At 40.0% G+C, this 16,355-nt stretch overlaps 1 protein-coding gene across 5 annotated transcripts; it reads left to right on the top strand.

Annotated features, from left to right (window-relative positions):
* Nucleotides 1–1,090: 1,090 nt before the first annotated feature.
* On the top strand, nt 1,091–15,368 carry ubp1 (upstream binding protein 1). Of its 5 annotated transcripts, none has more exons than XM_058619227.1 (16): nt 1,091–1,240; nt 6,157–6,308; nt 6,691–6,767; nt 6,852–6,957; nt 7,049–7,155; nt 7,270–7,422; nt 7,540–7,650; nt 9,209–9,316; nt 9,597–9,703; nt 11,082–11,136; nt 11,594–11,711; nt 11,809–11,899; nt 12,004–12,122; nt 12,240–12,382; nt 13,039–13,090; nt 13,180–15,368. In XM_058619227.1, the coding sequence occupies exons 1-16, from the start codon at nt 1,161–1,163 to the stop codon at nt 13,215–13,217; spliced, it is 1,617 nt and encodes a 538-aa protein (XP_058475210.1). In that variant the 5' UTR covers nt 1,091–1,160; the 3' UTR covers nt 13,218–15,368. The 5 variants fall into 5 exon arrangements, with proteins under 5 accessions (XP_058475210.1, XP_058475212.1, XP_058475211.1 ...); XM_058619226.1 differs by lacking the exon at nt 1,091–1,240 and adding an exon at nt 2,476–3,437 and having other exon boundaries at nt 11,618–11,711; XM_058619224.1 differs by lacking the exon at nt 1,091–1,240 and adding an exon at nt 2,477–3,437.
* The last annotated feature ends 987 nt before the right edge of the window (nt 15,369–16,355 follow it).

Raw genomic sequence — 16,355 nt, 5'->3', positions numbered from 1 at the left:
GTGTGTGTGTGATTCTGGAGTTACAGTAGCCCTGTATAGAATAACAAAAATAGGTATAAATGAGACAGTGAGTGTAATAAATACACAATAGGCCTGTTATTATGAAACAATGACAGGTATAGTCCAATATAATAAAATAACAACACAGTAATAATGTGTATGATATGAAATGTAAAACTTTAAATATACATATAATAATATAAATAAACACTATACACAATTATAAAACAGTTATTGCTTATTTGATTTGCTTATTTAGTGCACATTTGCACATGTGTTCTAACTTGTAAAAAAAAAACAAAGTCATTAAACTGGTTTACTTGAAATTCAGCTTAAGGCCCCATAAAGGCTTGGGCCCTGATGTCATTCATAAAAATGAGCAAATTATGTCAGAAGTGTCTCACTGTGGCATGTAATAATTTATATAATTTATAATTTATTTATGCAGCACTTTCTTAACAACAGTGCCTGTGTTTTTATTTTATGACTGTGATTGTTTTTGTCAAAATGATTGTTTGTAACCTGTCTCCTAAATCTCTAATATTTACTATAACATGTGCTGCTGACCTCTTGGGAAAGAGATTTTGATATCAATGGGTTCTCCCTGGTTAAATAAAAAAATGTATTAAAACAATATTACAAAAGAAAAAATGTAAAGACAGACCAAGGTGGTAAAACAAAAGTGATTAAAAGCAAACTGATGTCTAAAAAAACATGGCCACACTAAAAATGAATGAAAACTAAAAGAAAACATAAAGTAATTGTATAAAATAATAATAAAAAGCTGTTAAATTGTGACCACAGTCTGTTGAAGTCACAGGAGGATATTAAGTCATAGGGCGGGTCTAAACTAAAATAGTGTGAAGTGTGAACTCTGCAAGGAGAGGAAAAAATAAACCTGACTGTGAGCAACGTCCAGAGTCCAAGCTGTGGATAATAATTGACCAGTCTGCAGAGGTCGCGTTCAGGAGTCGCTGGACTGCATTTGTGCTCCACAGGGACCTGGATTTAAACATGAGGAGCTCTGGCTCTGGTCTGGGCCATTCCCTCCTCCTCCTCCGCTTCCTCCTCCTCCTCCACTTCCTCCTCTTCCTCCTCTTCAGCACTGGCCAGAGTGTTGTTTGTTGGTAGTGATAGACAGTCAGCTGCTGTGGGACACCATGTTGTTCTGGCAGTCCTACACTGAAAACTTCAAAGAGCTCGTTCAGGAACACAGACACGACGTCAGCACTTACAAACGGTATGACGAGACATGCAAAACCCAAACAAAATATGAGTGTTTTTTTTGTTATTGTTTGTTTCAAGAACACTGCGTTACACAACAATGTGTAACTACCTCTGCTATTACTTCTTCTTACTTTGGCCAAATAACTTTCTATTTTTGTACTTAAACGCACCACCACTGTCTGACAGGGCTTATCTTTACTGACAGATAATATGTTTGCTGTTTCTGCATGTGCAACATACTTAACAAATAAATCAATCATATATGTTTTTTTTATATAAATTATACAATATATGGACATTAAAAAGCAAGACAAACAATAAAAATATTACATTTGGAGAATATAGCTTTTCTGTCACAGCTCTGCTTCTTCATTTGCAGCATAAAATTGAGGGTTTGACCCTGAATTTTGTAATTATTTTTTATATGATTTGTGAACTCAAACAACACAAAAATCAACATGCATATGAGCTGATACAATTGAATAAAATACAACATAACTGGTATAATAATTACAGCACACAGAGCTGCAACTATCGATTAATTGAATACTTGTTTGGTTCATAAAATGTCAGAAAATGTTGAAAAATGTTGGAAATGTTCTCGAATGCCTTGTTTTGTCCCCAAATCAAAATGATTCAGTTTCAATGATTTCTTTGTTATATTGAGTAAACAAACTGGTAAAATATTCACATTTAAGACACTGAAGAATCAAAAAGCTTGTTTTAATTTAAAACGATTAATCGACTATCAAAACAGTTGACGATTCATTTAGTAATCGATTAATAACTGAATAATCTTTGCAGCCCTAAAGATAGGAATAACATCTTAAAGAGAACAATTTTAAGTAATACATTAAGAGAAAACAAGCAAATATTACCAGAGAAAATAAACATCAATATAATATAAATAGTATTTTTTGATTATTTAATTCATTTTTTTGTAGGATAATAAAATTGATCAGGTATTAAAAGTATTTTTGGATTAACATAATAACAAACAACGTATTTGAAGCTGAGGTTACAAGGAGAAGTTGCAGATTCAAAATAAAGTGACATTGTAACTTTTTGAGTAACTAATTGTCGAGCTATTTGACAATGAACGCACAGACAGGAGTCACTGTAGTTGTTACTGTAGTTGTTACTGTGTTTGCGGAAGACAGGGAAATAGAGGTGCCGCAGCTTTCTACTGTACAGCTTCAGTTGGACAGAATGACGGCAGCTCGGAGGAATCTGATTGGCTAATCCACCTGCGCTGGGCACAGGAGGAAGCCCCTGATTGGCTGCTCGTCGTCCTGGCATCCTTCCTGAGGCTGCTTGTGGTGGTAGTGAGTCTATGCGCGGAGGGAGCCATGTTGATGCCTGGTTTTGGGTCAACCACTGCACTTCGGATGGTTAAAGGACTGCGCCTGGAGGAGCGGCGGTGATTCCCGCATCGCAATGAGCAGAAAGGAGAGGGTACAGGGAGCGTCGTCAGCGGACAGTCACTCTTAGGTCAAAGGAGAGCCGCACACAGTTGATCCATAGCCAGTCAAGTTGATGCTAGGTAGCTTGATAGCTCGGTGGCAACAGCTGTGCGGACGCTGCGTGGGATGCGGCGTGCGGACTAAAGCGATAAACTCTCTGTTAGTTTTATTTTATTTTATTTATTATTAATCCACAGACTTGAAGATTTGCTCGCCGCTGAATTTACGTTCGCCGGCTTATAATGCCCTTATGAAGCTAGCCAGCTAGCTAGCTGTTAGCTAATGTTAGCATGCTGACAGACAACTCGCGTCGTCAGTCACGACTAATATTTTGTAGCTGAGTGGACCCTCGCTTATCATTGCTTGCGTGTCACTTGTGGAGACGCGTGTTACTTGACAACGGTCCCTGAAAAACTCAAAAGTGAGATAATGGCGGTACTCCCAGTTTGTGGAAAGCTACGGATTTGCCTGCCTAGCTTGCCAAGGAGCGGCTAAAGGGCCAGCAGCATAACTTTGTCCTCACGGCGTCAGCCAGCAGCCGCAGAGCCCACCTCCTCGCTAGCCGACGTCTTGTACCTGCATCAAGCTGGCGGCCCTCCGAGTTGAAGCGGAAGACAAGGAGCTGGGGCCGATGGCCTGGGTGCTGAAGATGGACGACGCCACCATCGAGTCGGGGCTGGTGCACGACTTCGATGCCAGCCTGACCGGTATCGGACAGGAGCTGGGGGCTGGAGCATATAGCATGAGGTTAGAGAGTCAACGTAACGAAACCCCGCTGTTCTGGTGCAGTAGTGGGTCATGAAGAACAACACACTGGATGGAAGTGTTCATTTTACACACACTGTCTCTCTTCACTATCCTCTTTGTGATGGCTTCTCTTTGTTTTGGGATTTGGAGTAGGGCAGGCAGGGTGCCACAATCAGGGACAGAGATTGATTTCTCAGAAACTCGCTCAAAAGCAACGAGGCCACTTGTGTCTGTGTGCGTTGAAAACCAATGTCTGCAGGAAAAGCCTTACTTTGACCCCTCATGGTGGCAGCAGTTATCACATAAGTAGCTTTGTTTTTTGAAGTATGGTGGTTGGAGAAGAAAAATGCGTATGTGTTGTCAGAAAAGACTGACCTGGTTTTAGTCCTGATCATAAAAAGAGTTAATTGGCCTGGAGATGTTGGCACCAAAATCTTCATCTAAGAAGACTATTGTTTTAATGCAGTACAGAAACAACACAGACAGGCAGGCATCCCTGAGTTCTTGAACAATAATAAAATAATAATAAAAACTGACATAGATAAACTAACTTAAACATTAAAAAAATATATGAACTGTACTGTTATGTGTGCCTTAACTGTTCAGTTCAAAGTGAACATGAGAAACAAGACACTCAGTAACATAGGGTCACTGTTGTGAAGGAAAGATACTGTGTCCATGCTCACTGTATTCCCCCATTTACTACATTTTAGGATAAGTCTCCAAACTTACATGGACTTCCACAAAACAGCCAATGTGTTTTGTAAGAATAATCCAAAATATTGAAAGCACGTCTGACCAAAATTTATTTCTAGGGCCAAGAAAGTGTCATATATTAAGAGTCTGCTTTCAGTGCTTGCCAAATTATTTGATTTGTTTACCTTTTTTTTTTTAACTTCAGACAATAGGTCCGTCCGTCCTCTTATGAGGGTGCCGTTCACATACAATGATTGCAGTGGGAGAGTGCCACGGTGAGATGCATTCTTAACAACAAGAACATCTTATGTTGGATCCAGGTCATTCACTCTCTGAATTATCAGTAGTTTCTCCTGCTGCATTTACACACTGGCAGGAAAGTCTCTGACAACTCCAGACATTTGTGTTCACACATAAATCCCCTCTGGAGAATCTCCAGAAGTCAGTGTATATCTCAAAGCAGTGGCATTGAGTTGACCACAATTTCTTGTGTTTAAACTTTACACATTTGTCAATACAAAAACAAACACAGCAGTCCAATATTTCAGATGCAACGCACATTACTCACCTGGCTCTGTGCTGTTATTAGAAACAAGTGCAGCCCTGTAACAAATGTTCACACCCTATGTTAACCATGTACTCAAGTGGCTTATTAATAATATACCAGACTCTGGTCACTCGTGTGATTTAATATTTTATTCACAAACATGGAGTCTCAATAAGGGAACACGCAGGTTAGTCAGGACTACTTGTTGGTCATCTTCAGGTCTCTGTTTTCTGTAAGTAGTTAAACAGTGACTTTTTGAGATCAAAGTCATACAAATAATAACTTGGTATCTATGACCTGTACCTTCAAGGGAGGTCAAGGGAGGTGAAGATATTTATTTGTTGAAGGCAAGAGGCTCCCAGGATATGTGAGTGTCTTATCAGCAGCCATGCATTTATCTCAGTGTGTGCATGTCTCCTGTGAAAGTGCACAGTTTACTCATATGTTGTTTTTTTTTATGAGAGTAAGTGGTCGGTGTCACTGGCTGAAGGAGTGGGTGTCTATATGTGGTGGTGGGCTGCTTTGCAGGGCATTGGAGTCAGCAGTTGGTAGGAACAGAATGTGTCTTGGTTCAGCCAGGTCCTCAGATTTCAGGAAGCAGATGTAGTTTTCCTCTGCAGTGGGGCACAGCATAGCTGTGACACCCAGACAGGCAATAAAAACAAGAGGCAGTGATGGCTGAGTACATCTAGCATTCTGCTTTTTCCAGGAATGTGCTGCAGGAATGTGTTGAAACTGTCAGACTATTTTTTTCTGGCTCAGTTATAGAAAGGTTCTCATGATATGCCAGGAAGTTTTCCAGGAAATGAGAGGGCATGATCTACAAGTCTTTGCATGGATGGTGTCCTTTTCTGCACACTGCAATATACACACAGGCCCACTCCCACTCACTGCGCCCTCGTTGACACTCCTGCAGCATTTGTCAGGGTGAGCCGAGGACAGGTTGGTTGTCTGGAGTGGCTGCCAAGTGTGAGAGATAGTATGTGTCAGCAGCTCAGGCTATCTCTGGGTGTTTTTGTTCATTAATCCTGCAGCGGCCTCATGCATACGTAATAGGAGAGGCATTTGATCGATGTTGGGTCTGCATCACTTATTCTAAAATAAGCCAATCCATTTAATAATTCCACACTGTGGATGTGAAGTATTGTCTTACTGAAAGTGGTGCAACAGTGTAAATGGCTCAAGCCACTTAATGTGTTTTGTGGAGATAATTGCAAAGTTTAAAACATGAAGAAACAGTCCAGAGGAATAAAGGCAGGATCTCACTTGAAGCCATTTGAATGGAAGTGGCACTTTTGAAAGTATTAAGCCTTTACTTAAGACACCGGGTTTGTCAAAATCAGAGGAATTTCACAAAAAATAAATAAAGCTCAACACGGAAATCCTTTTTTTTGTGTGTTTGGTTTATCCTTGCTTGTCAGTTGTCACTTCTGCGTCACACCAAAGTTGACTTTCTGTCTGTATTCTCTGTTTCAGTGATGTGCTGGCTCTGCCAATCTTTAAGCAGGAGGACTCCAGCCTTCCCACTGAAACTGAGACCAAAAATCCCCCATTCCAGTATGTGCTGTGCACCGCCACCTCACCCGCTGTCAAGCTGCACGACGAAACGCTCACATACTTAAACCAAGGTGAGACGCATAATCCAGTGCATTTATTCAAGGGTCCTGGTTGTGCATTTGTTTTAGATTTTATTGAACTGAGTTGTTTTTATATGATCTATCATTTTGTGCTTGCACTGACCACTTTGACTTTTGTTACATCAGAAGTGAGAGTGTTGTTACCTCCAAGTTGACTGTGTTCAACTTGAGAAGTCAAATTTATTTATTTAATTTTATTTAAAAATATGTCTATAGCTAAAAGTGTATGACTGACTTGATGTGAAACAAGAGAAATGTGCAATTTAACAATTGATGCGAGTAGGAGCCGTCTTAGAATTCCATGTAGAGGTAGGTGAGGTTCCTTTGACCTGTCCTTACCCTTTCACAAGGTTTCTTTCTGTCTTTGTTTTAGGCCAGTCTTATGAGGTGCGTATGTTGGACAACAGGAAGGCAGACGAGTTACCAGAGCTCAATAACCAGATGGTGAAGGTGAGTAATCTTCTCAGCTGAAGGACAAAACTCTTATGCATTTCATCTAGAGCACTTTGTACTGACCTGTGTGTTTGTCTATAGAGCACAATTAGAGTGGTGTTTCATGACCGACGGCTGCAGTACACAGAGCACCAGCAGCTGGAGGGCTGGAAGTGGAATCGTCCTGGTGACCGTCTCCTTGACATCGGTAATTATGCCAGGCAATACATGTTTTTTTTCATGGTCCCATGTGCGATGTTGACGTTAAATAATTGTTTGTGTGTCTGTGTGTGAGAAAGATATCCCCATGTCAGTGGGCATTGTGGAACCGAAGACGCATCCCTCGCAGCTGAACGCAGCAGAGTTCCTGTGGGACTTGAACAAAAGGGCTTCTGTTTTTGTTCAGGTAGAACACACATCCTCATTCACACAAACACACACTGAGTTCTCTTTTGTGCCATCTGTTGGACAATCCACTGCATTTCCACATCAGACACATATTTTGTTGTTCTGTCTGCAGGTGCACTGCATCAGCACAGAGTTCACTCCCAGGAAACACGGTGGGGAGAAGGGCGTCCCCTTCAGGATCCAGATCGACACGTTCGCCCAGGGAGACAATGGAGAGTACACTGAGCATCTCCATTCTGCCTCTTGCCAAATAAAAGTCTTTAAGGTACACAGTCATTCTCTCACAGTGGAAATGTTTTATCTGACTGAAATTATATGTTGACATTCCCCATGTGTCGGCCCTCAAAGCAATTCAATCTGTCCTTCTCTTGTTCCCGTTTAGCCAAAGGGAGCGGACCGTAAGCAAAAGACGGACCGGGAGAAGATGGAGAAACGCACAGCTCAAGAGAAGGAAAAGTACCAGCCATCTTACGATACCACTATACTGTCAGAGGTCAGTACACAACTGCAGTGAAGTGTCGGGCTACACAGACACACACTGTATGTGGCTTTAGTACTAACAAACATTACAGCTTTGTTTGTTTTTTTGTTTTGTTTTTTAAAGGGGGGGTAGGGGGTGCATATGCACCAGAGTAAATAAAATTTATTTAGACTAAGGAACCCACCATGGAGTAATGTATTATGATTTGAAGACCACAACCCCACCAACCCGTTCCACAAACATGCAATAATGATTTTGATTGTCTTAAGTGTGTTCCCCTTTTAATCATCCAGACAGCCAGTGTCTCAGGCAGTGACTAAGAAGGCATTGTGTCTGAAGTTCAGACAACATCTTCAGACTACAGTAAAACATTATTTACCATTCGAAATCTGGGTGTCTTATGGTGTTTTTGCTTCATATCTGACACCTTACAAATGATAACACATAATGGAAACATACTCGTAGATTACCTGTCTGAAGCGAGTCAGAATTAGTTTAGTGTTTTAGTGCCATGAGTATAAGTAACTTTTGTTCAATACTTAATGGTTGACAGTATTGTTGGTTTTTCCCTGATACATGCTTTTACTGCATTTGTAAGCCATTCAAATTCTGATATTTCTCTTTAATATCACAATCCAAATCATATGCATGTTAACTACTCAACAATTTATAATTTCAAGGGTTTAAAATTCATCAGAAGCAATTTGACTTTTAACTTTTAATTAAAGTAAAGTATATCATTATTTTCAACAGGTTTATACAGAAGTTCATAACTGCCATGGGGAGAAAAAAAACATCTAAGCTGTTTGAGACGTGCTGTTGTTAACCCTCAACCTGTGGGTTGGTTCGTATGGAAAATGTAATGGGTTTAGGCAGTTATTCATAAATAATTTATGAATAAATATGAATATTTAGAACCAGTTGTCTGGTTCTGAGGTTTTGTGTGTGCATCCCCAGTAAGGAGGCACTGAAAGGAATGTTTATCAACGAAAATACTTAGTTGCATTTCGTATGCAATAGAAGTGTGCGTTGTGCATTCTTTATATTCCCTATGGCAACAGCCATGAATATACATTTTACAAACTGTAAAAAGGTCACCAGTGATAAAAAAAAAAACTAGATAGAAAACTATCTTGTAAAAAATGAGAAACAGCTCAGATATACATTTCCTCCTGTGGAGATATATATGTTCATATTCATATTCATATTCATATTCATATGTGTATGTTGGTAAGCACCTAGTTATTGGTGAATATGTGTTCCTTAATATAAAGTGTTACCAATTTGTCAAATAACAATCTAATTCCCAAATCCCAACAGGCACAAGTCTACTTTGATTAAGCTTTTAAATGTTAATATTTAAATATATGTACTTACAGATGGTATGAAACCATATATGTTTCAAACCTCTGTAAAACTGATTTACTGCTACAACCCTAAACACATGATAGAGCAGGATTTCTGTCAGGTTATTGACTCGGTGATGGAGTGTGTTTTTATCGGAGTTGGTGGTTGTGTTTGTGTCTCGGTCACTGGCTGGCTAACCTCTGCTGTGTGTCTGTATATATAGACGAGGCTTGAACCCATCATAGAGGATGCAGGTGAACACGAGCTGAAAAAGTCCAGCAAGCGAACACTTCCCGCTGACTGTGGCGACTCCCTGGCCAAGAGAGGCAGTGTAAGCACCCTGCTCTCCACTCCTCTTCTCCATCACTCCATCCATAGTCACTAGACCCTCAGTTGCTGGGAATGAGATGCTTTAATCATGCCATGTGTTTGACATTAGGTTGGGTGATGTTGCAAAGCTAAATTCCCAGTCAACCAATGAATTTTCCTCAACCCTGAAGCACTTGTCTCTGGTTTCTTGGTGTTGGCCATCACTGTAATTAATCATTAATATGTCACCGTTATGAAGTTTTGGTATAACTAAGAATTTAGATGCACTTGTCTTTCCTTAGTGCTCTCCATGGCCAGACAACGCCTATGTCAGCACCAACCAGGCAGCTACCCCCTCCTTCAGTACCACTCCTCTGTCTACCTACACAACCTCCTCAGTCCCCGACAGGTAATTGTATGAGTCTGTGTGCCTGCTGCTCCTAAATCACATACCTTTTAAAGTGAAGATGTGTCTTGTGTAAGACAAGAATTAAAATTAGGTAAGTTAAGTTCAGAAAAAGTTCAGGGTAAAGACTGATTTTTACTCTTTTGTCACTTAAATTGCTTGCTCTGAGGAAAAGTCTCGGTCATCTCCATGTAACCATACACTTCCAGCCAGCTCTATCGGTTTTCTAGTTTATGCTGTTCCATCCCGATTGGTGTATGGTCAGCATAATTATTTGTGCCTGTATCTGTGCTGCTTTTTCTTCATTTTGATAAAAGGTGCTGGGTTAAAGTCTTAGCCTTTAAATCATTCAAATTAATGATTTTATTTCTGTGACCTTTGGCATTTTAATTGGAATGATGTGGTTGAAATATATACATATTAGCAAGCATCAAATAAGTTAAACTTGTAACATGTATATGTAATACGCAAACATGTCTTCAATTAGCAATTAGCTCTGCAACAGCCTGATAATGAGCCATTCATTTGAATCAGGTGTGTTGGAGCAGGAGAGTGTGTACCCAGGACCAGGATTGAGAGATGCTGTATTATACCTTATTCACAGCAGCTATTTTCAAAATAGATGCAGTGTTTCCCAACCCTGTCCTGCATGTTTTAGATGTTGCCCTGCTCCAACACATCTGATTCAAATGGTCAGCTTGTCATCAAGTTCGCAGAAGCCGGTTAACGAGCTGTTTATCTGAATCAGGTGTGTTGGAGCACATGCAGGGCAGTGAGGTCCCTGAGGACCAGGATTGGGAAACACTGAAATGGAAGGTCAAACACAGGTGTTACCAATGACATTAATTAGAGTTTCACACCATTTAAGAAAGTCATGTGCCTATTATTGTTCAAGATAATTGTCTGTATTTTATTGCAGCTTGAATATTTCCTGTATTTTCTAGTTGTAAATAAAAAGATTGGAGAATAATTATATGGCCATTAAAGCATTCAAGCATGATTAATGCAACACAGATGGCACAGATTTACTTTGAGAGGATAACCGAAAGTAGTCATTGGTTGAATCAATCCACTCGAGAGCTGCAGGAAGAATATGATTTGGTCCAACAGTTGGGAGATTGAAACATCTACATGGAGGTGGTAAATACCAGTGACAATATATGCTAATCTATGATGCTATCTGCATCACTTTATCTGTCCATTTAAAAGTGTCATGCAACAAAGTATAAAACGGGCTTAAATCAAGAAATGAATGTGGTACCTCTGAAGTCATAGAGACACGACTGTGTTTGTGTGAGTGTATGTCCTTGCATGTGCAGTTTGGCCTTTAATTGAGGTGTGTTTGTCTCATCTTTGTTTATTGCCATCTCTTGTTTTCTAGTGACTCGTCCTCTCCTAATCACCAGGCAGACCCTGGCAGCCATGGCAACTCAGAGGTTAGTTGATCTGCACTCAACACACCATTACTGTATGGAAAGTTTTTCAATAAAGACATTTATGAATATTAAACTGCAGTGTTGAGGACCCGGCCATGTGCATGTCAGCTCTACCAATGGCTTGATATCCAGCCTCAGACATTTACGCTGCTGCCATCTCTCATAATACTGATACTTCCAGTGTGTTGTTGTAAATTAACTTGTACTGTTAGTAAATGCTTTCCAACACACACACAGTTTATTAAAATGTAATTGAGTGATATAGTCATACAATAAAGGCTGCTCTGAGATTGTTTGCTGAAGCAGAAACTTATTAAAGAGCTTATGTAATAATTTGAAAAAAAGTACTGCTATAATTTTTTTTTTTTTTGAAATCTGTCTAGACAAAATAAGCAGCTTTAAATTGAGATGTATTTATTTTGTGATTTCTGACACCCTTGTCCGTGTTTCGACATAGTCTGTGTCTATGCTGTTTCTGCAGCAGCTGAGTCCCACTGCGTCCATACAGGACACACAGAAGTGGCTGTTGAAAAATCGCTTCAACTCCTACACACGGCTCTTCTCTCACTTCTCAGGTACACACATTACATCCCCTTATACACACACACAAAGCACACATGTTGACTGACAAACAGCAGCAGTACAAATGACTGGTCCTCTGCTTTTGCATAGGTTCTGATTTGTTGAAGCTAACGCGGGACGACCTGGTTCAGATTTGTGGGACAGCAGATGGGATTAGACTCTTCAATGCACTTAAATCCAGGTGTGTGTGTGTTCAGTGTCAGTTTCTGTGGTTGTACATGTGTCTTGACAATGTGTCAGCAATTCTAATTGAATTTTTGTTGATGTGTGCTTATGTGTTTGTAGGTCTGTTTCTCCCAGGTTGACTGTGTATGTCTGCCAGGAGTCTCCTCAGGAGAGCCCCCTGCTGGAGACGCATGGTACCAATGAAAATGGAGAGCACAGCATCTCCTCTAGTTTACACGGTACATGTTGAAACTCTTCTTTGTCTCTGATATAATGAGTAGACATGGTATGTGAATTGTCTTGACTAAATGTGTCTCTCTGTGTGTGTGTGTGTGTGTGTGTGTGTGTGCGCGCAGTGTACCATGCTCTGTACCTAGAGGAGCTGACGGCTGCAGAATTGATCCGCAAGATGGCGTGCGTGTGCAGCCTTCCACTAGGAAATATCAACCAGGTGTACAGGCAGGGTCCAACGGGCATACACATCCTGCTAAGTGACCAGGTTTGAACACACTGGCCCTTTGTTTCCCTTTTAGCTCTCAAACACAGAGTATCAAGCTTTCAGTTGTGAAGAGCTCTCTGTTAAGAGGGGTGGTGTCATTTAATAAGGTCCAAACTGGCATATACCAAATACTCATTTATAAGTCTGGGCTGTCCATGAAAAGGCTGTAAAAGGAAAATGTAGCAGATACTACATCCATACAGTGTGTGTGTGTGTGTGTGTGTCACTGAATTTTCCTTGATTTTAAAATAATTCTTCAACACTTTTAATCATTCAAATTTGGCAATGTGGTTAGGAAGACATTTTCTCGTGAGGTGACAAAGTCAGGAGAGATTTTTGCATTGATTTACATGCACTTTTGCAAGTTTTGCACGACAATTTTAAGTTTCAGCTGTTAAATATTAATATTACTATATTAATATCAGCCTCAGAAATTCATGGTTGGTCTGGCTCGAGTTTAAAAGCTAAAATCAAGCTGAGGTTGTGGAAAGTGTAAGTTGCTTGCAAAGGGACTGGGTAAAATGTGGGACAACATTTGAAACGCCACCTCACCAGGAACAACAACTCTGTTTTCTTTCACTTTGCATGTTTGATGTGTGCTTTTATTTTTCCCTCACTTGGAAATAATTTGCAACATTTCACTGTTTTCTTTTCAGATGGTTTACAACTTGCCTGATGAGAGCTCCTTTTTGATCGGCACCGTCAAAGGTGAGCACATTATGCTTGTACTGTGGCATAAAACTGTAATGAAATGATCCATATATGACAATAATTAAATGTACTTTTCTCTTGTCCAGATGAACTAGGTGAAGGACTCCATCTAATCCTGAAGTAGTGTTGAGGACAGATGGCATCATGAATACACCACCCTCCGTTTTGGAGCAGAAACCTGTCTCTGCTCTTTCCTTCTACTTCCTCCTTCTCTCTCTTAATCGATCACTTCATGGAAAGCAGAAAGACTGACTTAAAGCCATGTAAATGTTAGAATCTGACATGGGTGTGTCCACTGTTTCATATTGAAAACACTATTAATGGAGGAGAGTTAAACGAGGAGAGACTGGGGGGGATTTGGGGTTTGGGGGAAGAGTTAGCAGTGTTTCTATGTATTTTGATTTTGTTTTATTTGTTGTTTTATATGTTGGAAAAAGAAGGTTGGGGGGCTCTAAGAGAGAGGGGGAGGGGATAATCTGTATGACAGCAGAAGGAAAGAAAGCAGAGTTTCCTAATTGCTTGTTGCCCTTCCTACAAAATGCGCACAACCAGCACAAGGCCAGTATTTGATAACCTGTGCTGCTGAACAGCATGCAATCTCAACATAGTAACTTGCTTAAAGGAGAACCCCAGCTTCCTCTGGTTCTTCAACATTCTGTCTGGGTTGTCTTCTCAAACCAGATATTGATCACTTGAGCTTGGTGACCCCTAAAGTATCCAGTCTGAAATTATGGAAGATGTGGTCAACATTATTATTTTTTTTTTTGGCCTTGTCACATGGACTGGTTTCAATGACTCTTGCCAAATTGTCACCCTGTGTGAGTTGAGACTTGCAGACATATCTCTCTGTCAGTTGACATGATGTTACACTCGGCTAAACACTCTTATTGTACGGTCTACTTGTTCAGTGCTTTTACTGTTTTTAGTTGTTTAATTTATGGATAAGCTGTTTCTACTGCTCTCATCGACTTATTTCTGGTGCCATATCAACTTTGTTTTAAGCTCAATCTTTTACAGTCATTCGCGCGCGCGCACACACACACACACACCTCTGTGACTCCTCTGCTTTCTGTGCTGACTTTGAAACACTAGTTAAGAGTGGAGTGGGGTTTATGCCTTCAAGGCTTCTGGCCGTAAATGCGCAGAAGAAGATGAGCAAACAAAAGATAAAAGGCTGATGTGCAGAGTAGGAACACCAATCCAATAGCCTGCTATAATGTGGACCAAATGCGTTTCAAAATTGATAGGTTTTTGTTTTTTTATAAGCTCTGTACATTTAATCATTAGTAGCAATTAAGAAATTGATCAAAAGGGTAAATAAAACCCCTCATCTGTTATAATTGCTTGTGTGCATGTACAGGGTAACAAACCTTCCATTCCTGCATCTGCTCTGCAAGTAACAACCAGTCACGCTGCAGACTGGTGAAAGTGCATCAGTGCTGTAGCCTGGTTTCAATAGTCTTATCCTGTAGACCAGAGATTTACGGCAGCTCCATGTCCATCCTCAAAATCTTGTGTTTTTAATGTAGCTGAACACGGGAAGTGCAGGTGAAATGTTTTGAGAAGTGCAAGGAAACTTGACAGGTCAGGGAGTAGCAGGGGCGCACCGGTGGCTTAGTTGACCCTCTTACTTTTGGTGCAGCACGATGTCTGGCAGTGGTGAAGTGCATACAGATTGCACGCCTCTAAGCATCAAGGTATATGTGTGTGCATATCATTTTTGTTCTTACATGGAAAACTTGATTGTTAGTAGTAGTCACAAACATTTTTTTTTTCTTGTTGGTATAATGAAACTGTGTTTAGCTTGCTGTTTAGTAAAGCATGTGGAAGACGGGGAGGGGAGGGAGGAATAGCTTGGTATCTAAGATTTCGGAGACCAAGCCTGCACTGAAATTTCAAAATTAAAGCTTAATGTGTAGTCATTAGTCCTAAAGCCACACCCTCTTTTTATCCACCTAATGAAAATGGAACAAAAAGTGTCCAAAACGTTTTTGTCTCGCCACACACTAGAGCCCAACACTCCTGTGGTGTTTACCAGGACACAAATACCACAACACAGAATACTGTCCATTGACTAAAAAATAAGAACAATGTGGATGAGATCCCCCCTTGGCCTGATCAATTGTGTGTGTCTGAGTGTGTGAAAGAGTGAGCAGGAGAAGTAACCACTGTTATGTACAGTCTAATGTCAGTGAAGATGCTTCTTGTGTGCACAATATTGTATGCTGGAGGTGTACACAACCACATGCTGGGAATAAATGATTTCATAACTTTCTCTGCTGTCTTGTTACATTTATAAACAAAAGTATTTCACAGATGTATGTTTTGAGATTTATTAACATGTCAAAATCACTCATAACCTGAATTTATATTCACTAAAATTTGCGAGTACTTTACACAGTTCTTTCCTAGTGTTGCAGACACTATAATAGACTTTTCCTGTATGGTCAATACACAGTGTCTTCAAATTGCAAATCCCCGAGCACTTTCTGTTACGAACTTGTTGCATCTATGTTGAGATAAGTTTCTCTCTGACTTACTATAGCTTCTTCTGGATTGGAAGACAGAAGAACTGTATCAATGTTCCAATAAGTTTCCTTCATCACATAGCTAGAGTATTATGCCTTTTTTGGCAATCATACATCTATCAGACTTAATGTTTGGCATATCTGATCTCTCTTCTAATAATTTCTGGCAGGCTGTATGTACACTGAGAGTTGCCGTGCTCCACAGGAAATATATAAAAGCAATAGACTTGCAATGATCAAAGAAAACATTGCAAAACAGTGAAATTGCCTTAATTTCTTATCCAAACAACGTCAACGTTGGCAGTCAGCACTGCACACAATGGTGCCCTTCAGAGTTTTTGAAGTCCTCAGTTCACTTTAGGCATTGTGAAAACAAAACACAATATAATTCTGCTTTTCCCTCTTCATTCAGCCTCCATGAAAATGAAAAGAGACCAAGTATAGTGGAAAAAACTCGAAGAACTGACAAAGGGTGATATATGTACAGTGTCAGAAATATCACAGACAAAGAGTATGTATGGAAGAAAATCTTAAGCATTAATACACTTATGAATCTCACAAACAAAGACATATTGTGTTTAATTTTAAGAAGCAGAACTAATTAGCAGAACACACTGTAGTGCAATGTCTGGTCTACACTCCGGATCAGAAGGTGGCGGTAATGCACCTTTTACGTTGGATGCCAACCGCCAATGAATAAATAATAATATAAAATAAAATTCTTATTGTTTAAA

The sequence above is a fragment of the Solea solea genome, chromosome 20 (assembly GCF_958295425.1).
Source record: "Solea solea chromosome 20, fSolSol10.1, whole genome shotgun sequence".
Lineage (NCBI taxonomy): Eukaryota > Metazoa > Chordata > Actinopteri > Pleuronectiformes > Soleidae > Solea > Solea solea.
This window is presented reverse-complemented; position numbering and strand designations above follow the sequence as displayed.

Coding starts and splice junctions, on each gene's coding strand:
- ubp1 (XM_058619224.1), top strand. CDS start 3,322: ATGGCCTGGGTGCTGAAGATGGACGACGCCACCATCGAGTCGGGGCTG. Junction 9,704..11,081: donor ACCTCCTCAGTCCCCGACAG/GTAATTGTATGA, acceptor CTTGTTTTCTAG/TGACTCGTCCTCTCCTAATC. Junction 12,123..12,239: donor CATCTCCTCTAGTTTACACG/GTACATGTTGAA, acceptor GTGTGCGCGCAG/TGTACCATGCTCTGTACCTA.